Here is a 24709-nt window from a genome sequence, read left to right as displayed (position 1 = left end):
ACACAAAGTTCAGTGAGCATTCTATACGACCCTCTCCAAGGCCTCCACTAACAGTTGTGGTTTATGCTTTACCAAGTGGCAATATTAAGTCAAATATATCATTGGAATCTCATCTCACACCCTGAGTTCTGTCTCAACAGTGAATAGCAAATTTACTTGTCCTTGAAATTAAAAATACCATAGACATGGCTTGTCTTTCAAAAACAAAAACAAAACCTAAAACTATTTCCAAACCAGTTTTATAGAAAAACTAACAAGATTGCACAAGAATGGCTTTTGTAGGATGAGAATCAGAGATGAGAATTTTGAATTTAACATTTTTATATTAGAGATCAGAAATCAAAGTACTTTAGTCAATAGAAAAGTGGTTTAATATTGGTCTGAGATTCTCCCTTGATTCCTTTGAAGCGATTAATATCTGTAGAAACTATGCATACCTATCTATATTTTGGATGATTTTATGTTAGACTCTCACAGCACAGATTGGTTTTTCCAACTAATGCTATGTTTATGCACCCAAATACACCCAATATCCCACATAACAGTAGGGAATAAAGAGTTTGTAGGCAAATGTGTATGGGTTTGAGGGTGCAAAGTGGTGCCAGGAGGTGGAGAGGTGCTATGCAGGAAGAGTTGTGTGTGAAGTAGGGCATTTTCCTAAGTAAATTTAACATTAATACATTTATTGTTTTGATCTTTACTTCTGCTTAAAAAGCTGATAAATATAGAAATAATCGCAGAAGTCCCAAGGGATCTTTACTCTCACCAGAGCCTCTTGAGGGCATCTACTATGGAGATCCAATCAGGTGTAGACACTCACCTCTGAAAAAGCCCTCAAAGGGTATAGATGTGCTATGCAGAGTGGAACCTGGTTGTTGTAGAACTCTTTGATGCTCTGGAGTCTCAGCCATGCCCATGAGTCTGGTCTTTGCCAACACTGAGGTGAGTTTAAATGATTTCCCAAAACTTGTATTTTCTCCAAATATAAGTAAAGCTTGTAGTACAAGAAATACAAGTGTTTGAGATGTGGTTGATTGGAAGCTCAGTAATTCTTCTTAACTCCAACCAGAATAGATGACCATTTGTGGGACTAAGAAGAAAAGCAGAGTTCCCCTCATTGTGAAGTAAATTTTAAATTACCTCATAATTTCATGAACATAAAAATGTCTAGACAATAGTAGACTCCAACAACTTGGAAAAAAGAGGGTTTTTCCTGAATTGATGAATATCAATATTAATCAGAATAGCTTCTGGTGGAAATGTTCTTTGCGAATAAGTAATAGATTAGACTTGAATCCCAGAGAGATTTCTGGAAGGGGCTTCCCTATAAAAATCTTTCCATAGAACTCTGTGTATGTGGATAAGTCCAGGAATAGGATGGCAACTATCTCACAGATAGGTTCTCTCTTACAGACAGGTTCTCTCTCATGGACAAGTTTTCTCTCACAGACAGGCATTCTCTATGTAGAGAGCTCCCTTACTAAAGACTAACTTTCTGTGACTTTATACATTTGTTCTATCTCCTCCCTAATATATTATTAAAAATAAGCTTTCTTCTATGCCATCATGATTTGTTTAACCTAGTTATGTTCAGTTTATGCAGTTATATCTTAAAATTATAATCAGTAAGCTAGGAAAACAGGTATAGATTGATAAAACCCATGGCTTCAAAGTCAAAATCATCTGGATTTGAATCATGGCTCTACCAACTTTTACTGTTTGTGGACTTAGGCATTTTATTGATTCACCCTGGATTTACATTTCCTCATGTATAAAATGAGGATAAAAACATATGTCCATGGCATTTTTGTAAGTTTGAATACAGGATTAAATATTAGCTCCATAAATGTAGAGGGTTTTGTCTGTTTGGTTCAGTAATGTATTCCTGGAAACTAGAAGGATACCTAGCATGTGAAAGACAATCAATAAAGATCTGTTAAATAAGTGTTAGCACATAACATGGCAATTGTTATTGATTATTATAATAGATAATATACATAGATTACCTACTAGATTCCAGGTACCATTTGGAGGATTAACTCTCACTGAATCATTCTAACACCTTATAATGTGTATTTTTATCACCCCCCCCTCCTTTAAAAGTCACAAAATTATAAAAAGGACGGCCGAGCTTGTTCAAGTCCATCCAGCTAGTTAGTATTAGAAATTCATGGAGTCTGCATGTTCATGTCTGTATAAACAAGCATGCAATAAAGCTCTGCTCTCATATTCTGAGAGCAGGCACTCATCTGTTTTGTTTTCCTTCTTTGGAATATGCTCTAATCGCAGAATTCATGTGCCTCTTTGAGAAAGAACTGGCCGGGAAGGGATAAAGAAAGATCATATACTGAAGAGGGGGGTCGGGGGGAGGACTGGCCCAGAGTTTATCTGCTCGTTGTTTGGTTGTGATTTGAGTGTGGATCAATGGTTTAATTAAATGGTGTTGAAGCTTGGAAGAGCCTGAGGTTTTCCATGATGGATGATCAGTTTGAGTTTACCAGCCAGTCCTGCAAAGACAAAAATTCTTCCTCTGACAGCTGAATATCCTGGCCTTTTCTTTTCAGTCTTGTGGCTCCAGTGCCCTCTGGCTGTCTTAGAAGGAGGTAGACCTCAGAGGTGGCATCTCAGCTTTTTTCACTTTCTGCAGAAGTTCCGGTGTCCACGTGCTTAGTTACCTAGACCAGCAGGAGCCCTTCAGGGATTGAACTGGACAAGATGTCCCCGGGTTTCATTCCAGGGTTGAGACATTTACAATGTTTGCTGTCTAAAATGTGAGAATGTATTTTAGTCTCTTGGAGTCCCTAGTAAGTAGCATTTGCTTTCTAAAGTTCACTTCTCAATCACCCCATGTAACTGCAATTTTCAAAATCTCATACTACCTTTCCCACCATAAAGTACACAATGGCACTGGAGTTACAGTGGGGTTGAGCAGCTTCATTTGAATTTTCTTGATATATTAATAAAGCTAAGTTTGATCACATGGGACGCTTTATACTGTGGTAGAAAATAATACTAATAGTAGTAATCGCAGTAGTATTACAGCTAATGTTTATTGAGTATTTATCATATACTCCACACAATTTTAGCACAGTACATAACTGGCTTTATTTGAATAATCTAAAAATTTCCTGAGTTTGGCACAATTATTAACCCCATTTTAGATTGAGAAAACTGAGCCACAAAATGGTTTAAAAAATGTCAGTATCACATACTAGGTAACAAGATGGAATGTACAGTTTGACAATGTGACTCCAGGGCAACTTGATCACTTCACATTCAAAATGTTATTAGTGGGATTTTCTGTTGTTGTTCGTTTGTTTTGCATTTAGTTTCCAAGTCCTCTACTCACTTTTGAATCACTTCTTTGTCCAGCAAACTTCCACTTTTAAAGGAAGTAAAATGCCCACCTCCTGTCAGCCATTATGTGGGGAGCCAACAGCTCCAGCCTGACTCCCAAATTTTTTATCTTGAATGGTGTTCCTGGGCTGGAAGCTGCACACATCTGGATCTCCCTGCCCTTCTTCTTCATGTACATCATTGCTGTCGTGGGGAACTGTGGGCTCATCTACCTCATCAGCCATGAGGAGGCCCTGCACCGGCCCATGTACTACTTCCTGGCCCTGCTCTCCTTCACAGATGTCATTCTGTGCACCACCACTGTCCCCAATATGCTGTGCATATTCTGGTTCAACCTCAAGGAGATTGACTTTAATGCCTGCCTGGCTCAGATGTTTTTTGTCCACATGCTGACGGGGATGGAGTCTGGGGTGCTTATGCTCATGGCTCTGGACCGTTATGTGGCCATCTGCTACCCTTTACGTTATTCCACCATCCTCACCAACCCTGTCATTGCCAAGGCCGGTCTTGCCACCTTTCTGAGGGGTGTGATGCTCGTCATCCCATTCACATTCCTCACCAAGCGCCTGCCCTATTGCCAGGGCAACTTCATTCCCCATACCTACTGTGACCACATGTCTGTGGCCAAGGCGTCCTGTGGCAATTTCAAGGTCAATGCTATTTATGGTCTGATGGTTGCTCTCCTTATTGGTGTGTTTGACATCTGCTGTATTTCCCTGTCTTACACCATGATCCTGCGAGCTGTCGTGAGCTTGTCATCCGCAGATGCTCGTCAAAAAGCCTTCAGCACCTGTACATCGCATATCTGTGCCATTGTGATCACCTATGTTCCAGCTTTTTTCACTTTCTTCACTCACCGTTTTGGGGGACACACTATCCCCCACCACATACACATTATTGTGGCCAACCTTTATCTGCTACTGCCCCCGACAATGAACCCAATTGTTTATGGAGTCAAAACCAAACAGATTCGGGAAGGTGTCATCAAATTTTTACTTGGAGACAAGGTTGTCTTTACCCAAGACAACTAAATCATAAAGCAGACATATTGCTGGGGTGTTGGGGATAAAAAAAAAAAATGGGTGGAGGAGAAATTTGTAAAAGATGTGAGAAAAAATGGTATTCAAAGCATGAGTCCTCATGTATAGAGTCTCTGAAGCATTTGTGAGTACATATATATTATGAAATGTTTCTTTTGTGTAAAAATCTGCCAAAGAAGAGAATGCAGATGAAAGAGATAACATATCTATTCCTCATAAATTTTATGTTTTACATAGGGATGTATAGACTCATATGTCTAATGAGAACAGACAGGAAACAAAATGAGGGTTGCAGGCCTGGTGGTAGTGTATGCATTGCCTATAAGAAAAGGAAGTTGTGGTGATGTGGAGCAAGCATGTCCTCTACACAAAGGACAAATTCTATTCCATTCAAGCATTCGAGCACATGGTTGCCATGGGATACCATAGGCCCAGTATTGCAAAATTTTTCAATATTTTTAAGACTATCTAGACTTAGATGTTTTGTGAAATCTTCCAATTTTAATTATTGGCTAAATGTTTGTTTGATTTTAAATACTCTACATTCCATGTAAGACATGTCTAAGTGTTCTGTATTCCCCATTTCATCAGGTTAGGATCTCCATGATTTTACACCTAAAAAATATAATTGTAATTTTACTAGTCAAGTAGCCAAAATCATTGATTAAATTATTAGTATGTAATAAATGTATCCAATTCTTCATTCGTTTTCTGATATATATATTTATGTAGGTGATATTATTGGTCATACCTAGGGTTTAATGAGAGAGAGAGAGAGAAATAGGATACAATCCCTGGCCTCAGATAGCTCAGAATCTAGACTTTGGCCAGGGATACACAAAAAGATGCATAAATGAAAGAAAAATGAGGGATAACTTTTTTTAAAAAAGGATGCAGTATAAAGGGAGGGGAAAGAGAGAGAGAAAAGCATTGCTAAGAGAGACACTTAAAATAGACTCAGGAGGCTACTAAGGAAGTGAGGCCTGTGCACATCTTGTGCCTCAGTTTTCAGAGCTTCTATTAAATTGCTAAACTTGTTGCTAAACTCAGCTCAAGGACAACCCTGAAACATCCTGGAGCCATAAATATGCTGGAGCAACATGGACACATATGAACTTCTCTTCCTTCCTTGTAGTTTTCATCCTCCCACCTTTCCTTGTTCTCTCTAGAGCACACTTTGGGTTGCTACCTGAATCTGCATCTCTTGGATTTGACCCCAAAATAAACTTTTAAAACAGCCTCAGATTTTTATTGGTTAACATACCATCAACATTTTTCATGCCAATCAGTATACTTCCAACTTAAAATTTTAGCTTTAGAAAGTGATCTGTTTTGTTTTGTAAGGGAAGAAAAAGTTTTTCTCAGTGCTTTTAGAGTCCCTGGCTGGATCTGAAAGTTAAATGGATAAAAACAGATTAACAGGAGAAAAGCATACAAACTGTATTGAATTTTTACATGTACACAGGAGTCTTCACAAGAAAATGAAGTCCTGAAGAAGTGACTAGAGAAGAAAGCTTTGACACTTGTTAGGCAAACAATATATTTGTAAAACAAACAAAAAATAATTGTAATAAAACTTGACAAACCTTTGGACTAGGGAAGTAAATGGTGAAGAAGTAACTAGGAAGATAACAGTTTAACAAGGTTTTGTTAGCAGATTCCTTTGGTACCTTTGCTGGGCTAATAAGAGTTTGTCTCCAGTAAAAGAAGCTATTTCCTGCCTCTAGGAAAAAAGAGGGAGCGCTTTTTCTATTTTTGTACTTACTGCTTCATATATATATATATGTATGTATATATGTATGTATATATATATATCACTTTCTTTAATATTTTGTACTTATTGCTTCTTTGTTGTCTTCAGCACAGAATAATTTTTAAATCCTGGTTTCCTTCAGCTATATATATATATATATATATACATATATATATATATATATGTATATATATATATATATGTCACATATGTACAAAATTCAATATTTAAAATTATCAAATTCTATGTAGTAAATAAAATAAAATTTACCACAACCTACTATTCCTCTCTGGAGCCAACCACCATCATCAAGTCTTGTATGTTCTTCCAGATTCTTCCACAATGATAGGCTTTTAAAAATCCAAATGATATCATACACAATACTCTTTTTTATTGAACAATATTTTGTGATATTCTTTTATCCCATATCTCTCTGTATAGAACAGCTTTTATCTTGTATAAACATTTTTTTCTTTTACATTTGGAGTGTGTCTGAGCAATGTTGGGGTGCATAAACTTTACCAAGCTTACTTTGTCCATTTGGAAGCTTCAAAACTATTTCTAGAAATAATTGCTAGATCACGGCACATTGTTACTTTATTTAGAGAGGTGGTATTACCAATTGGTACCCCAAATTTGTAAAGTAGAAGATCAACATTTCCCCAACACCCATTAAGTAATATTTTAATAAGTTTCAAATATTTTGCCATTTGGAGATGTAAAACAATATAACTGTTATTTACATGTTACCCAATTTTGAATTAAATTAACCAGATTTCTATCTGCTTATAATTTATTTAGTTTTATGCACGCTACCTATTTATAACCTTGACTGGTGTTTTATTAGGCATTTAACAATTAATTGGTAGATCTCTTTACTTATTTAGCTGTTTATTCCTTTGCCCATGATATGAGTCACATTCTTCCATGCCCTCATATCTCTCTTGATGTTGTTTATGGCTATTTTGTCATAAGAAATTTTTTAAAGAGCCAAATGTATTACTATTTTCTTTAATGACTACTAAGTTTCATCCCGGGTTTATAATGATTTTTGCTCATCTGAGCTGATTAGAATAAAAGTAGCTGAAACCGGTTTGGCTCAGTGGATAGAGCGTCGGCCTGCAGACTGAAAGGTCCCAGGTTTGATTCCGGTCAAGGGCATGTACCTGGGTTGCGGGCACATCCCCAGTGGGAGATGTGCAGGAGGTAGCTGATCGATGTTTCTCTCTAATCGATGTTTCTAACTCTCTATCTCTCTCCCTTCCTTTCTGTAAAAAATCAATAAAATATATTTTTAAAAAAATTATTCTCCCATATTTTCTTCTATATTGTTTCTTTCATTTAAATCTTTACTTTTTGAATAAGTGAATTATAACACATTTGCAAAACAGCGCACAAAGCTCAGTAAATTGTCAACATTCATGTAGCCTTTTTCATCTCACGGCACACATAAACTAATTACTAAAATTCTGCAGCACACCAAAAACATTTTCTATTTTTGCCAATCTGACAAAAATAAGTATAATGTTGATTCATTTACAAAGGGTGGCTATTGTTGTGTTGGCTGTGGTCAATTTTTTTATTTGACAATCTAAGGGAAAAAAACGTCAGTGATCCTGACTAAATAGCCAGGTATTGCATGTTTTAAAAATTCTTGTGGCACACTGGTTGAAATCCCTGCTCTATGTCATACCAAAGTGAAACAAGTGAATTCCCTGACTCTTATCCTCAAACTGAGAGGCTCACTCTTATTGATAGTAGCAGAAATAGAATATTGGGGACCAACAATAATGGTAAGAAATATTAATCATGCTCTGTTAACCGCGATTGTTTTGTTCTGGTTAAAGAGGGCACATTCTAACCTGGCTGGGTGTGGGACAGGACCTGGGAGCTCACCTGGAAATGCAGCCCATCCTCCCCATCAAGGAGCTGCCTATTATCATGGAAAGATTAAAAGCCTTGTTGCAGAAACCAGAGCTGCCAGTGCTTTGAAGACCCCCAGCCTTTGCACACCTGCAGGCCTTTGCAAATCTCCAACCTGAATTACTTATAAACTGCCCATTTAGCATAACTTTTGCCTACTTCCCCATGTAATCTTTGCCCTTCTACCCAATATAAGCAGCTGTTGCAGAGAAGATTTGTGTGGATGACCTTCTGCTCTCCCATACTGCCAGGTTTATTCGAATAAACGCTCATATGTGATTCAACCCTGTCTCTGCTTAATTGGCTCAAGTAGTGACAGGCAGCACGGACCCATTGATTGTTCGGTTATATTAGCACACTATCATCGCAATGATATTCAACCCCATTAAATGGGAACCAGGAGAGAGGCTTACAGTGTCTGGTACATGTGACCACTTGATTGTGATCTTCCATCTTCTTCCCCCGAGTCAGGAAGTTAATGATTGCAAGGGAAACCAAGTGAATTCACTGAACTTACAGCTGAGCTTCCCTAGTTAAGGGGACAAATGTAATGAGATTTACTGTATTCCCAACCCTGTTTTATGAAGAAAACACTGGAATGAAGGGGCTCTTCCCATGATTGTTAAAGGGTTTTCTGCTCATGCACCAATCACTTAGTTCATAGCATACAGAGGATGATAATGGAGACTGTAAACCATTTGGAAGATGAGTACAATGAATATTACAAAATTGTACTCTATCCCTTTGAGGTTAGAATTGCTAAGTAGTTATTCCACAGACGTAAGCTTGGATGAATCCCATGCCAAAGGTCTCCCTGGGAGAGTTATCTGATGATTGAATCAGAGTTACTGACTTCCAACTGTAGACACCACTGCATACCAATTGAAGCACTGTAAAGATAAATAATTACCACTAGGATATCCAAACTTTTGTAGTTTTTATTTCATGCCTCGTATCTCCCATGGGTCTGGGGGTAAGAGAACATTGACACAAAGACTGACGCAAAGACTGCCTGCTTCCCCTGAAGAATTAAATGAACCGTTTGCCTAGTGATACAAACACCCTGAATAAAGTCATTCTTTGGCAGTGTTTATGAGTATATTCGAAACACCATTGACCAGTATCATCTTCAAATTGTCACATCTCAGCCTTCTATATTTCAATAACCTGGGTTTCTGATGGAACTGAGTATGACAAGTAGAGACCATTTCTTGAGAATAAGTGGTCCAACTGATAAGTAAGGGTTAATCTTTCAGATTTCCGGCAGGTTGGTCACTCAGAGAAGCAGCTGGTCTCCTATAGAATGCCATGAAAACTGGATACAAATGAGTAATAAATTAAATGATGGAAGAATGTTGAGAAAGTGGATAATGTTAGTAGTTGGCCATGTCACATAGGGCAGTAAATTATTTATTTCTCTGCTATTTATTCCCCTTGTCTTATTCTCCCATGTCTCACTGGCTTCTCAGATTTTCATGTTGCATCTATTTAACTTTTATGCACTTATATATTGGAAGATTCCTAGCCTCCAATTATTTTGTTGTCCTGCTTTGGTAAACCTATTCATCCATGGTGCAGTCTCGACCCTTGGGGCTATTATATGTTGGTCTGAACAAAAAGGACATTGAACTTTGAGAGCATGAGAAGGAATATCTGAGCTCTGAATTCTGACATGGCTAAATAGGGCTGATACTTCCAATCACAATGGTATTGGGTCCCAGGAAAAGGGATTCTGGATCTCTGTGTATGGTCCAACCATAATTTGTAATGACCTAAAAACCTGCTACTGCTCCAATCTCCATGAAATTCCACTAATCAGCATAATTCTAGAAGATTTGACATTGTGCATTGTCTGGCCATTTCCCCTTACTTAACCCAGAGTAGGAATATTTCAGGAGGCCTTAGAGCAGTGGTTCTCAACCTTCCTAATGCCTCAACTCTTTAATATACTTCCTCATATTGTGGTGACCCCCAATTTCATTGTTACAAGGTGAACATAATTAAAGCATAGTGATTAATCACAAAAACAATATATAATTATATATGTGTTTTCTGATGGTCTTAGGCGACCCCTGTGAAAGGGTCGTTTGACCCCCAAAGGGGTCGCAACCCACAGGTTGAGAACCGCTGCCTTAGAGCCTATCTGCTCACTGCTATTCCAGACCATTTTTTACATGTCATGGCATTAGCATTATTTTTATACTTATTGTTTCTCCAGTATATATTATACATTCCCAATTATATTATCATGCTTCTGTTAATGTAAATGAAAGCCAACATCTTTTGAGAGTTTAATGCTGCTAAGCCAAAGGTGAAACTCAGGGGTGGAGTCTGTGGGGTTGGTCCAAGTGGAGACTAATAATGGAAGGTGGTAGCCACAGATCCCATGGTTCAGAAATATAGTCACAGGAGAATAAACTATTTCTTTCAGGAAGAGGAACCTTCCAGACCCTAAGGATTAATGGTCCTGTGGGAGATGGGCTGGGAGTTGGAAGCCTATTGCAGCATAAACATTGATGTTCCTTTGTAGGCATGACAAATAAAGTCAGGAGAGATACTGCTATAATCTGATCCTAAAAGGATCCTGGTCATGGCTAAGACAGGTGATGCTACTCAAGGCTGAGCTCTGGGAGTGAGGCACCAGAAATGAGGTTTGAGAAATAAGTGACAAACTAGAAACCTCTGAAACTGAGGCTGTGAAACATAGGCCTATAAGGTAGGTATTGTTTTAATATTCTTGGTAGGGCACCATGTCCTACTTTATTTCTTCTTAATTTCAGTTTTTTTAAAGTGTAGGTCAAACAGAATGTGTGTGTTTTTTATAATGTATCTTTATTGTTGAAAGTATTACAGTCATCCCATCCCCGACCCCCACCCCCGCATTGAACCCCCCTCCATCCCATTCTCGCCCCCTCCCCAGGCATTCACCACTCTATAGTCTGTGTCCATGGGTTGTGCATATATGCATATAAGTTCTTTGGTTAATCTTTTTTAACGTACATTTTCTTTCAATCCAGAATTTGTAGAGTTAATTTCTATATAAATTTCAATAGAAAACTTTAAAAAGCCCTTGGAAGTAAGTTCTTCCTTTGTCTTACCTGAGTCTCACTTAGCTAAGGGAACCTTTCAAGCAAAAGTACCCCTAACTCTGACTTACCACACCAGCCATGTATCACAGAAGAAAAAAATAAGGAAAAGGAAGAGGCAGAGTTTGATTTTTCCTTTACTCCTCCTCACAAACCTGCTTCCTGTTTCCTCAGAAAGCTATTGACTTTCCTAAAGCCCTTGTTTCACAGCTTATTAAAGCTGTTCACATACCAGAGGGCTAAAAAAATATTCCTTCTAGAATTTAAATTGAAATGCCATCCCATGTCTTAAAGATACTTAATGTTTATTATTAATTTTACATTAAATCATCCCCATATTGCACTTTTATATCTGCTTAGATGTCACTTTGTTAGGACTTCCCCCATGATAAATTTAAAATTACACCAGTTTCAGCATTACCCAATTGTCATCGTTGTTTTCCTTTAAGGCACTTACATCTCCTACATCTATATTTATCTATTTATCTATTACACATTTACATAATGATACATATTTTTAATAATATTTAATATTATGGAGTGAGAGATTTTGTCTGATTTCTTTGCTATACTTAGCAGAATTGTTAGTGTTTTTTCATATCTAAATGAATCCATACTTTCAAGGATGGTATATAATCTTCACAATGTCCTGCTCATTGCTGCTTCAAATTAATTGTATTGTTTTATTTGATGTGGTTTGACTTTAAATGTTTTGATAATGTGTTTGTTTTTCAATTTGATTCCAAAGAAATAAACAGAGAGGAAATGTCCCCCTCCAATGACACCAACTTCCACCCCTCCTCTTTCTTCCTGATGGGAGTTCCAGGCCTTGAAGAGATGCACTTTTGGATCGGGTTTCCTTTTTGTTCTGTATATTTGATTGCCCTTTTGGGGAACATCACTATCCTGTTTGTGATCAAGAATGAGCACAGTCTTCATCAGCCCATGTTTTATTTCCTGGCTATGTTAGCCTCCATTGATCTGGGCCTGTCCACGTCTACTATCCCAAAGATGTTGGGCATATTCTGGTTTGTTTTAAACGAGATTAGCTTTGGGGGTTGTGTCACCCAGTTGTTCTTTATTCATATGTTCATTGCTATGGAGACTCTTGTATTGGTTGTCATGGCCTTTGATCGCTATGTTGCCATCTGCAACCCTCTGCGGTACAGCCTGATTCTCACCAACCGAACTATTGGCCTCATCCTTGTTGTGATGTTTGGTGTCAGTTTCATTTTGGTTATCCCTCTGGTGTTTCTCATCTTGAGGCTTCCCTTCTGTGGACACCGTAGAATCCCCCACACATACTGTGAGCACATGGGGATCGCTCGGCTGGCCTGTGCCAATATAAAGGCAAACATGATATTTGGATTAATTCTCATATCAATCATGTTTGTTGATATGGTTCTGATTGTCATCTCCTATGTGAGAATACTCCGAGCTGTCTTTCGCCTTCCCTCTCGGGATGCCAGGCTCAAAGCTCTTAATACTTGTGGCTCCCATATCTGTGTTATCCTAGCCTTCTTCACTCCAGCTTTCTTCTCCTCCATGACCCATCGGTTTGGCAGGAATGTTCCCACATACATTCACATCCTCCTGGCCAATTTATATGTTGTTGTTCCTTCGGCCCTAAATCCTGTCATCTATGGAGTGAGGACTAAACAGATTCAGGAGCGGGTTTCAAGCTTCTTTTTGAAAAAAAGATCAACATAAACACTCTTATAGATACTCATTTTAAAATAGGAAAAAACAATGTGTTTCTCAATTTCAGACTCTTGCAACAAAAAAAGACTTTGACCTTACTATTATTTTATTTATAATTGCTCTAGACATCCTAACTAGAATATATAATGTGATTACTGTCAAAGCAATCATGAAAATTTATGGAATACCTACAATGTTTAGATAATTAAGTTATAAGATTTTACTAGGATTAGGTCTTATAAATGGATTGTGTGGAATAAAATGCTTCTTTTTATTTGCAGGAAGTCAATTGTGCTGGCCACATTGCCAAATTTATGCACTTGCCTACATCAAGGACTGCAGGTTTTTTTGTTTTTGTTGTGTGTGTTTTTTAACTCTATTTTTTATTTTTATTTTTTTATTATTTTTTTAAATATATTTTATTGATTTTTTTTACAGAGAGGAAGGGAGAGGGATAGAGAGTCAGAAACATCGATGAGAGAGAAACATCGATCAGCTGCCTCCTGCACACTCCCTACTGGGGACGTGCCTGCAACCAAGGTACATGCCCTTGACCGGAATCGAACCTGGGACCCTTGAGTCCGCAGGCCAACGCACTATCCACTGAGCCAAACCGGTTAGGGCAGGACTACAGGTATTTAATACTTGTAACAGATTCATTCATTCCTTTCTTACTTGATTAATTATTTTTATCCACAGTCTTATTGATACTTTATTATGTACCAGAATCTGATGTCATATAAATATAAATATAGAAATGTACATGAAATCTTAAGGGTCTTATAAGAAGAAGCATTTGGAGAGATTTTGGGTGGAATTTTCCCAGAGTCATCATGTAGATGCAAACTTCCCATTAAGTAACTTATTGTTCAAAGTAAACTGGTCTGCCTGTAGATGTGTATATATGCAATACTTCAAAACATATATAAATGTAAATATATTTATATTTTAATTAATCTATCTCCATCTCTATTGAGAGAAAGAGAAAGGGAAGAGAGTGAGAGATAGAGAACTTCATAGAAGCATCAATATGGCAGGAAGATAGATTGCTCAAGAATGAACACTCCAAAATGGGCGAAATCCTATACATGTCAATTATGTTTTCAAAGGTCAAATCTAATGCTAGAGATAGTAATTATTTTTAGATTCATACATTTTATTCATTCATGAATTCATTAATTATTAAGTGCCTTGTAATGTTGAGACCTTTCCATTTGCACTTCTTTGTGGCTTATCAGATTAGCCTCAGTATCTTATCCATGTTTTATAGTTTTTGACCAATGATATGCATTTGGTTAATGTTTACCTAATGATATATTGCTACTCACAGTGAAAGTGCTTAATAATTGAATTTTTACTTAAAAATATTATCTTCCAAAGAAGATAAACAACTGGCCAACACGCACATCAAAAGGTGCTCAACACCACTAATCATCAGGGAAACACAAATCAAAAACACATATGAAATCACCTTGCTTTTGTTAAAATGGCTATTATCAAAAATAATAAGGGTGAGTGAGGATGTGGAGAAAAGAGGATACTTCTGCACTGCAGGTAGGAATGCAAATTGGTGCGGCCATTATGGAAAATAGTATTAATGTTCTTCAAAAAGCTAAAATTGGAGCTACCATATGATCCAGCAATTCCACTTCTGGAAATTTCCCCGAAGAAAATAAAAATACTAACTTGAAAAGATATATTCACCCTCATGTTTATTGCAGCATTATTTACAATAGACAAGATATTGAAGCAATCTAAGTGTCCACTGGTGGATGAATGGATACATAAAATATGGTATATAGACAATAGAATATTACTCAGCCATAAAAAAGGAAGTTCTGCCATTTGCCACAACACTGATGGACCTTAAGGGCACTATGTTAAGTGAAGTAAGTTAGTCAGGGAAATACAAGTACTGTATGATTTTATTTATATGTAGAATCTAAAAAAAACTGAGCTCAAAAACAGATAAAGGAAATAGATTGGTGCTAAACGTGTGGATGGGTGCTAAATGGGTAGGTGGTCAAAAGATGCAAACTTCCAGGCATAAAAATAAATAAGTCATAACTATGTAATGTAGAGTATAGTAAATATAGTAAAAGATATATTGTAGTGTACACTTGAAAGTTGCTAAAAAGTAGTTCTTAAATGTTCTCATCACAAGAAAACATTGTAATTATGTGGGTGATGGATGTTAACTAGACTTATTTAATGATCTTTTCACAATATTTACAAATATCATATCATTATGTTGCACCCCTGAACTTAATATAATGTTATATGTCAATTATAACTTAATAAAAAATACAAATACCCTTTTTTATTGAATGCAGAATATTTGTTTTCTATAGCAATTATAACAAATTACCACAGATTCCATAAAACTTAAAACACCACAAATTTATTATTTTACTGGAGACCTAGTGCATGAATTTGTGCATGGGTGGGGTCTGGCCAGCCCGCCACGATGGGGGCCCATCAGGCCAGGCTGGTGGGGGGAGGGGCCACGGGTGGTTGGCCAGCCACTCCTGCCCCCCATTGGAGTGTTGGGGGCTGATCGGGGGCCAGGTTGGCCAGGGGGCAGCGATCAGGGCCCGGATCAGGCTGGTTGGCTGCCACAGTGCCTGTCATAGCCACTGGTCATTCTGGTCATTCCACCATTCTGGTCACTGGCCTTTTATAGACAGATAGATAGATAGATAGATAGATAGATAGATAGATAGATACATAGATAGTTTTTGTAATTCGGAAGTTCAGCACAGGTCTCACTGGGCTCAACTCAAGGTGTTGAGAAGGCTGCTTTCAGTTATGGAAGCTCTGGAAGAGAATATCTTTTCCTGTGAAGCCCATTTTCTCCATATTCATAGCCAACAGTGTTACTTCTGCCCTCCACCCATACTCACATTTCCGTCTGACTCTCCTCTTCTGCCTTCCTCTTCTACATTTAAGAATCCCTGTGGTTTCATTGGAGCCAATGAGTCATCCAAGATAATTCCACATTTTCAGGTCTATGCATTATCTGACAGTCATCTGAAACTATTCCCCCTTGCTATGTACCCTAACACAATCACAAGGTGTTAGGATGAGGAGATCATTTGGGTAGCCATTATTCTGCAAGCTTTACAATTTGTAAATTATGTGTGTTAAACTCACTATTCTTTATTCATCTTAATCTCTAGATTTGTTAATGATAATAGGTGTATTTAAATGTCTCATTTTGTTTTGTTAATGTTTCCTTGCTTCTTAGTTAATATTTTATATATTGAGGCTATGTTGATATATATATATATATATATATATATATATATATATATATATATATATATACATTGCCTGCTTCCACATATCCTGGTGGTTTGCAGTATCATCTGAGTGTGGGATCCCCTCTGACAGCTCTCTTTCTTTTGAACTGCCTTTTGTGCTTCTCCTTCTAGTTACCTTAATTTATTCTCTCAGTCACTCTTTCCTGGATGATCTTGTAGGTTGAAAGCTTCTTAAGCCCTGAGATTCTCTTGAGCCCACCCAAGCTTCCCACAGGGCTCACCCTCCTCACTCATTAATGGCCCGGCAGTACAAGGAGCTCTGATTGCCATTCAGAAGTCCAGAGGTAATGCAGAGGGGAAAGCCCTAGACCTGATACCTGGATTGTGAGAATGTCAGAGCTCTGCTGCACTGGAGATGACTAAGCCGTCAGGTATCAGAGTACCCAATTGAAAACATGACAAAATTAAAAGAACAGTGAAGCCTTGAATAATTTATTACAATAGCATAAGGCAGAGGCTAAACAGGAAGAAGAACTAACTTCTCCACTCCATTTCGCCCCACGGTTCACAAGCTGAGGGTCAGGTGGATCAGCACAGACATGGGGATTGACTCACTGCCAAGGGAGCCTTGAATAAAAACCTCCTGCAGTTTTGAACACGGGGGCTACAGGGAGTTCAAATGGGGAAGGGCTAGGAGTGAAAAAAAATACAGAGCACTGAATCAGAGTGCAGAAAAGTGTCTTCAAGCTTTCCCCATGAGGAGACCTCCAAATGGAGGGGCCTGGGCTAAGAATATAACTATGCAAAAGAGCATGGCTGAGGCAGCAATGAACTGGCCATGTACCAAGTCTGCTGTGGGGGGGGGCAGCTTAACCATGGGAGGCCTGCCCTGTGAGGTAATTGCCAATGGTTGGGCCCAAAAAATTATATGTACATTTTCAGCTTAAAGCTGGACTCTTCAATTCCACCTTAATTTTTCAGGACCTGAGCTAGAAATATAGGCTACCCCATCATAAATCTGAATGGGTGAGACTTTAAGTAGTTATGTCAAGAATGGGGTAATTAATTGGAGGAAATAGTAGACTAAGGCTATGGTCAAGCTCATTTAAAGTGGAATGAGACCTGTCTGAAGAGCTGAACATAACCATGAATCTCAATAGTCACCAAATCAGGAAAAGATGTCCCATAGCTGCTAGGGTCTCTACCATATGATTTCACTCATACGTGGAATGTATTGAACTAACAAAATAGAGACAGACTCATAGATAGAGAGCAGGCTCACAGCTCTGGAGGGAAAAGGATGGGGATATGTGTGAAAAGATTGAGCAAAAAAGAAAAACAAAAGAGAAAGAACCCATGGACATAGTCAACAGTGTAGTGATTCCCGGGAGTAGAAGCGAGAGGGGAATGGGTGGAGATGGAGGAGGGTATAGAGGGGATAAATGGTGATGGAAAAACTAAAATAAAAATATATAGTTAAAAAATACAGCAGTAAAGAAAACAACAATCCAATTTAAAAAATGGGCAGAGGGCCCTGGCTGGTGTGGTTCAGTAGTTAGAGGGTTGGCCGGCACACCTAAGGATCTTGGGATTGATTCTAAGTCAAGGGCACATACTTGGATTGCAGGTTCGATCCTGAGCACAGTCGGGGTATGTGCAGGAGACAACTGATTGATGTGTCTCTCTCACATCAATGTGTGTGTGTGTATGTGTGTGCGTGTGTGTGTCACCCTCTTCCCCTCCCTTCCACTTTTTCTACAAAAACCAATCAATTGAAAAAATATCCTCTGGTGAGCAACAACAACAACAACAAAAAAGGACAGTAGACCTGAGTAGCCATTTCTCCAAAGAAGACATACAGATGGCCAACAGACTATCTGCTCAACATCACTAATCATCAGTGAAATGCAAATCAAAACCACAATGAGATATTACATCACATCTGTTAGAATGGTTATTATAAAAAAGACAACAAATAACAAGTGCTGATGAAGATGTGGAGAAAAGGGAACCATAATGCACTGTTGGTATGATTGTTAACTAGTGCAGCCACTAAGAAAAGTAGTTTGAAGATTCCTCAAAAAATAAACATATGGCAACCATGCTACCTAGCAATTCCACTTCTGGGTATTTATACAAAGAAAACAAAAATACCAATTCAAAAAGATTTATGCACCCATATGTTCATTGCAGCATTGTTTACAATAACCAAAATGTTGAAGCAAACAGATAAGAAAGAGGTGGCATTCTTTTTTATGTCAAAAAAAAGGATGAAATTTTGCCCACTTGGTGTGCTCAGTGGTTGAACGTCGACCTATGAACCACGACGTCATGGTCTAATACCTGGTCAGGGCACAAGCCTGGGTTGTGGGCTCAATCCCCAGTAGGGGGCGTACAGGGGGAAGGGGGCAGCTGATCAATAATTCTCTCTTATCATTGATGTTTCTATCTCTTTCTCCCTCTCCTTTTCTTGCTGAAATTTCCCTTCCTTTCTGAAATATATTTTTTTTAAAAAGAATGAAATCTTGCCATTTGTGATAATATGGATGGACCTTGATGGTATTGCATTAAGTAACATAAGTCAAACAGAGAAAGACAAATATATGAGTTCACTTATTTGTGAAATGTAAGAGAGAGAGAGAGAGAGAGAGAAAGAGAGAGAGAGACTCATAGATACAGAGAACAAACTGATAGTTGCCAGAGGGAAGTAGAGTAAGGGGGATGACTGGAAAAGAGGAAGAGGATTAAGAAGTACAAACTTCCATTAATGAAATAAGTCATGTTGTTATAATGTACAGCATAGGGAATATAGCCAATCACATAGTAATAACTATGTACGGTGACAGATGCTTACTAGACAGTGTGGTGATCACTTTGTAAGTGATATAAATGTTGAATCACTATGGTGCACACCTGAAACTAATATAGCGTCATATGACAACTATAATTAAAAATGAATTAAAGTATAATAAGCATTTGAGAATATTAATAATTGTTTCTGTTTCCTTCATTTGAGTAGGAAAAAATTCTATTTTTATTTCTTTTGGGTTGTTTTATTTTTGTTTCTTTTGTTTTATATAATTCTACAGTAACTAAATGTGCTTGGTAAAAGCCTAGTCTCCAGAAACAACAAGTAAGGATGAAAATATTATATTAATGACCTGGAATAGAGTATTTTAGCAGAGCTCTCCAAATGCCTACAAAGGTACATATTCACCCATTAAATATAAACACTCTAGAAACATTCACTGCTTAAATTTATAGTTAGATATTTTATTATATTACAACTAGAGGCCCGGTGCACAAATTTGTGCATGGGTGGGGCCGTTCTGGGTGGCCTGCAGGGATCGGGCCGAAATCCACAGTCCAATGCTGCCTGCAGTTACTACCTGCTGCTCCTGCTCATCCTGGCCCCACTGTGCCTGCTGCGGGCTCATGTTCAATCAGTCCCAATTGGGAGAGGCTCGCACAGCCCCAGCAGCGCTCACCGGCAATGAGACCTGCATCTGGCACCCTCTCAAGGGGAGTGGCCTGCAGGATAGGGCTGAAACCGGCTCTCCAACATCCCCTGAGGGGTCCCAGATTTCGAGAGAATGCAGGCCAGGGTGAGGGACCCCACCAGTGCAAGATCGGGCCAGGGAGGGACCATGGGAGGGCTCCAGGCATGTCCGGCCCATCTCGCTCAGTGCCTATCAGCTGGACCCCAGAAGTAAGCTAACCTACCGGTCGGAGCATCTTCCCCCTGGTGGTCAGTGCACGTCATAGTGAGCGGTTGAGCAGCCTTAGCATATCATATTTGAATGGTTGTTCAGTTGTTCTGCCATTTGGTCTATTTGCATATTACCCTTTTATTATATAGGATATTCAACATGCATATATAGAATATTTTAAGAATCATATTTAGCATATTATTGGATTAAAAAACTGTGATATGCCCTACTGGTTTGGCTCAGTGGATAGAGTGTCGGTCTGCGAACTGAAGGGTCCTGGGTTCGATTCCGATCAAGGGCATGTACCTTGGTTGTGAGCGCATCCCCAGTGGGAGGTGTGCAAGAGGCAGTTGATCGATGTTTCTCTCTCATCAATGTTTCTGACTCTCTATCCCTCTCCCTTCCTCTCTGTAAAAAAAAATCAATAAAAAATATATTTAAAAAAAAAAACTGTGATACATCTACATAATGGAATACTACAAAAAGGAAGGAACTCCTACCATTTTCAACAGCATGGATGGAGCTGGAGAGCATTATGCTAAGTGAAATAAGTCAGTCAGAGAAAGATAAATATCACATGATCACACTCAGTTGTGGAATATAATGAACAACATAAACTGATGAACAAAAACAGATCTAGAGACAGAGAAGCATCGATCAGATGCTTAAACCTCAGAGAGAAGGTAGGAGAGGATGGGGGTACAGGGGAGAGATTAACCAAAGGACTTGTATGCATGCATATAAGCATAATCAATGGACACAGACACCAGAGGGGTGAGGGCATGAATGGGAGTAGGGTAGGGGGGGCAATAGGGGAATAAGGACATGTACATAATACCTTCATCACGAAAGAAAAACAAAGAAATGAAAAAAAATTTTTTTAATAAAAATAAAAATTGGTATATATTTGTATTTAGGTTTACATGTATTTAGGTCATGATATAAAATATGTTCTTAATATGGGCCACAAGCCAAAATATTTGAAAAACAGTAGTCTAATCTGTTAATAGGGAATGAGATGAAAAAAGGAAATATATCATATTGATACCTAGCCATACAAAGCCATATTGATATAATTTTCAGCAAACAGGAGGATAGGATAGGTCATCTGATTTGTCAGACCTCCTTAAAATATCAGAGTATTATCAATTATTAATGATAGTTGATATTATCACAGAAAGATCTGGAGAGAACTCCAGACTTGTATGTTGGTTTCATTCTCCCTCACCATTTACTATATCATGGTTGTCATTTTCCCAGGTGTGTAAATAAAGGCATATGATTATGAAAAAAAACAAATAAACAAAAAAAGAATCATATTCAATAGTCTAGCAATATTCATAATGTCTAACTTCGCACTACCTTGAGTTCTTACCTTTAGCTCATTTCTTGATTAACAGAAATATGTTTGACTAGTTATCTTAGGGTACATACAGAGTATAATGTGCAGAGTGTTGTATATCAAAAAGTTTTTTCCCCTTGTGTGATTATGTTGAAAAATCATGTATGTTTATCAGTGTTGTTTTTTTTTTCCATTTTGAAACTATTACAAATAAAGCTACTATGAACATCCAGGTACAAGTATTTGTGTGAACAATTGTTTTTTTGGGGGTACATACCAAGGAGTACTTTAGTTGGATCATATGGTAGATGTATGTTAAACAATATTTTTAAAACTACAAAACTGTCCTCCAAATCTTTTTCATTTTGAATCTAACTAGCAATAAATGAGAGTTCTGATTGCTCCATATCCTTGCTTATATTTGATAGTGCCAATCTTTTTAATTTTAGCCATTTTAATTGTATTGCTATCTACTGTGGTTTCAATTTACATTTCCCTAATGACCAATGATGGTAAGCATCTTTTCATGTGACTATGTGTACTTAGTGACTATTTGTATACTGTTTGTGAAATACGTATTAAAATTTAACCTTATTTTTAATAGAGTTTTGTCTTTTTAATATTGACTTGAAAATTTTTTTCATATTCTGCATAAAAATTCATTATCTGATCTATGTGTTGCATGTAACTTCTCTCAGTCCAGAGCTTTCATTTTCTGTCATTTTTTATTTTCTAATAGTGTGTTCTGGGAAATCCTATATAATAAAAGCCTAATATACTGTGTCCAACTGTTTGCTATGATGTGCGCTGACCACCGGGGGGTCAGATGCTTCAACCAATAGGTTAGCTTGCTGCTGGAGTCTGGCAGATTGGGACTGGGAGAGATGGGCCAGACATACCCTGGAGGCCTCCCATGGTCCTCCCGGGCCCAATCGTGCACCAGTGGAGTCCCTCGGCCTGGCCTATGCCCTCCCACAATCTGGGACCCCTCAGGGGATGTCAGAGAGCTGGTTTCAGCTTGATTCCTGCAGGCCAGACCAAGGGACCCCACTGGTGCACGAATCTGTGCACCGGGCCTCTAGTATGTGTATGTATGTATATATATATATATACATATATATATATATTTATTTATGAAGTCTGTACATGCAGAGTAGGGACTTTTGAAGGTCAGTTGATCAATGGAGTTTTAGTGCAGGTTCATCTCACAGGGAGCTAATGTGTCCCCAGAAACCATTCTGTGGTTATTTACCCATTTTCAGATAGCATAATTGAAAGACATATACTCAACAGCTGGCAGAATTATCTCTTGCTTGAAGAAGGTCAGTATTTTGTTCTATTCAGGCACTCAACTGATTGAATGAGGCCCACCCATAGTTTTGACTATACCACCAGTAAGGTTTAAAAGACCCTGAGTAAACTGTGCCTTGGCTTACACAATTTAGAGTGGTTCACGTTAAAAATAAAGTTCATCCTGTGCAACTAAGAAAGGGCCCCGGAAGTTGTGTTTACCTGCTGTACCTGTTTCTTTCTCCTGCTGTGCTTTACCTTGACCTTAAAGCCTAAAATGAGTATACCCTGTGAAGTCTCACGGGTCCTTTCAGATATTTGACTCTGTGTAATTGATGCAGTTGCTATTTCAAAATTTATAAAAATGAAGAACAAAATGCCTATGATGGCTTACTGATTATTTCTTCCATCTGGTTACATGATTAAAAGACCCAACTTTTCCATAGAAGAAATAAGATCTGTGCTTAACCTCTTTGACTAGTGCTCCTAGAACACACACCCAGCATTGTCTACCAGGGGTCCTCAAACTTCAGCCTGAGGGCCACATGCAAATACAAATATTGTATTTGTTCCCGTTTTGTTTTTTTACTTCAAAATAAGATATGTGCAGTATGCATAGGAATTTGTTCATAGTTTTTTTTTTAAACTATAGTCCGGCCCTCCAACGGTCTGAGGACAGTGAACTGGCCCCCTGTTTAAAAAGTTTGAGGACCCCTGGGTCAGTCCCATTACAATTGTGATAGTTCTTGACAACATAGCACTCCTCTATCATAATCAATGAATTCTAAATAAAGAGACTGTTTACTAGTACTGTACATGAGTTTCAATAAGTCTTTACCTTCAAACCCTGATTTTAATATCCATTACAGAAATAAATGGTACTTATTTATTTAAAAATAAAATCTATATTTAGTCTAGGAACAAATATTTGCTATGTAAATTTATTTCCAATTTGATGTTGCCCATAACTGAGGGAACATTGTATTTCACATCATATTCTGTAAAGCATTTACCCCATAATAGCTTAAGGACACTTCCCCTTTTTAAGGATGGAAAGGATAAAGATTTGAAGAGTATTCCCAAATCAAGTGCTCAGAGTCAAACATCCTTAAAAAGGAAGATTTTTACCACCCGATCTCGAATCTGCTTGGTTCTCACACCATAAATAATGGGGTTGAGAGCAGGAGGAATTATCACATAAAAATTAGCCAGGAGGATGTGGATGTAACGTGGAATATTGTGGCCAAATCGGTGAGTCATAAAGGAGAAAAAGGCTGGAGTGAAGAAAGCTAAGATGACACAGATATGGGAACCACAGGTATTGAGAGCTTTGAGCCTGGCCTCCCAGGATGGGAGTCTGAAGACAGCAAGTAGAATCGTCACATATGAGATAGCAATCAAAATAACATCCAGCAGTATCATGGAGATAAGGATTAATCCAAATATTATGTTGACCTTTATGCTGACACAAGCCAGACGGGCAATGCCCATGTGCTCGCAGTAGGTATGGGGTATAATATTATGCCCACAGAATGAAAGCCTCAAAAGGAGAAATACAAGTGGAAAAACAAACACAAAATTTTTCAACATGCCTACAACAGCAATAATACAAATAGTTCTGTCGGTGAGACTTGTGTTGTAACGAAGTGGGTGGCATATGGCAACATAGCGATCAAAAGCCATGGCTACAAGCATGAATGTTTCAAAGCCTGTAAACAGGTGTATGAAGAACATTTGAGCTAAGCATCCCCCAAAGGCAATCTCACTGAGGCCAAACCAGAAAACACTCAGCATTTTGGGAATGGTGGCAGTGGACAGGCCGAGGTCAGTGAGAGCCAGCATGGCCAACAAGTAAAACATGGGCTGGTGAAGGCTGTGCTCAGTGTGGATCGCAAAGAGGATGATGACATTCCCCAAGAAGGCTATGAGATACACTATACCGAATGGGAAGCCAAGCCAGAGCTGCATGTTTTCCAGTCCTGGAATTCCCAGCAGCAGGAAGGATGAGGGGTGAATACATGATGTGTTGGCTGGAGACATACTGGCAAGGGCTTCTGATGGTCACATCCACTCATTTGAAGGAATCTTTTGTTCTGTATAAAGGTTCCCAGTGCCTCATCAATACTGCTAATAGTGAATAAGAACAAAAAAAATATGTAATTGGTACATTTTATCTAGGAACACAGATGTAAGATCATGTTTTCTCTTAGATTTCTTTTTCTCTCATTTACTTTCATTAATATA

The 24709-nt window shown here is 38.2% G+C and overlaps 3 protein-coding genes across 3 annotated transcripts; 2 read left to right on the top strand and 1 right to left on the bottom strand.

Annotated features, from left to right (window-relative positions):
• The first annotated feature begins 3422 nt into the window (after positions 1 to 3422).
• OR52N2 (olfactory receptor family 52 subfamily N member 2) lies at positions 3423 to 4388 on the top strand. The gene has a single exon (XM_070426730.1). The coding sequence runs from the start codon at positions 3423 to 3425 to the stop codon at positions 4386 to 4388; it is 966 nt and encodes a 321-aa protein (XP_070282831.1).
• A 7536-nt stretch (positions 4389 to 11924) lies between these two features.
• On the top strand, positions 11925 to 12869 carry LOC139018395 (olfactory receptor 52E4-like). The gene has a single exon (XM_070427009.1). The coding sequence runs from the start codon at positions 11925 to 11927 to the stop codon at positions 12867 to 12869; it is 945 nt and encodes a 314-aa protein (XP_070283110.1).
• A 10694-nt stretch (positions 12870 to 23563) lies between these two features.
• Positions 23564 to 24505, bottom strand: LOC139018087 (olfactory receptor 52E8-like). Its single transcript, XM_070426727.1, has one exon. It carries the CDS (start codon positions 24503 to 24505, stop codon positions 23564 to 23566), a length of 942 nt encoding a protein of 313 aa, XP_070282828.1.
• Positions 24506 to 24709: the final 204 nt, after the last annotated feature.

This window comes from Myotis yumanensis, unplaced genomic scaffold (genome assembly GCF_028538775.1).
Source record: "Myotis yumanensis isolate MYYU_CA2020_CCGP unplaced genomic scaffold, mMyoYum1.0.hap1 SCAF_10, whole genome shotgun sequence".
Classification (NCBI taxonomy): Eukaryota; Metazoa; Chordata; class Mammalia; order Chiroptera; family Vespertilionidae; genus Myotis; species Myotis yumanensis.
Note: the sequence above shows the minus strand (reverse complement) of the source record. Positions and strands in the feature narration are given on the sequence as shown.

Bases quoted from the DNA above. Each gene is read 5' to 3' on its own strand.
- OR52N2 (XM_070426730.1), top strand. From the start codon at position 3,423: ATGTGGGGAGCCAACAGCTCCAGCCTGACTCCCAAATTTTTTATCTTG.
- LOC139018395 (XM_070427009.1), top strand. From the start codon at position 11,925: ATGTCCCCCTCCAATGACACCAACTTCCACCCCTCCTCTTTCTTCCTG.
- LOC139018087 (XM_070426727.1), bottom strand. From the start codon at position 24,505: ATGTCTCCAGCCAACACATCATGTATTCACCCCTCATCCTTCCTGCTG.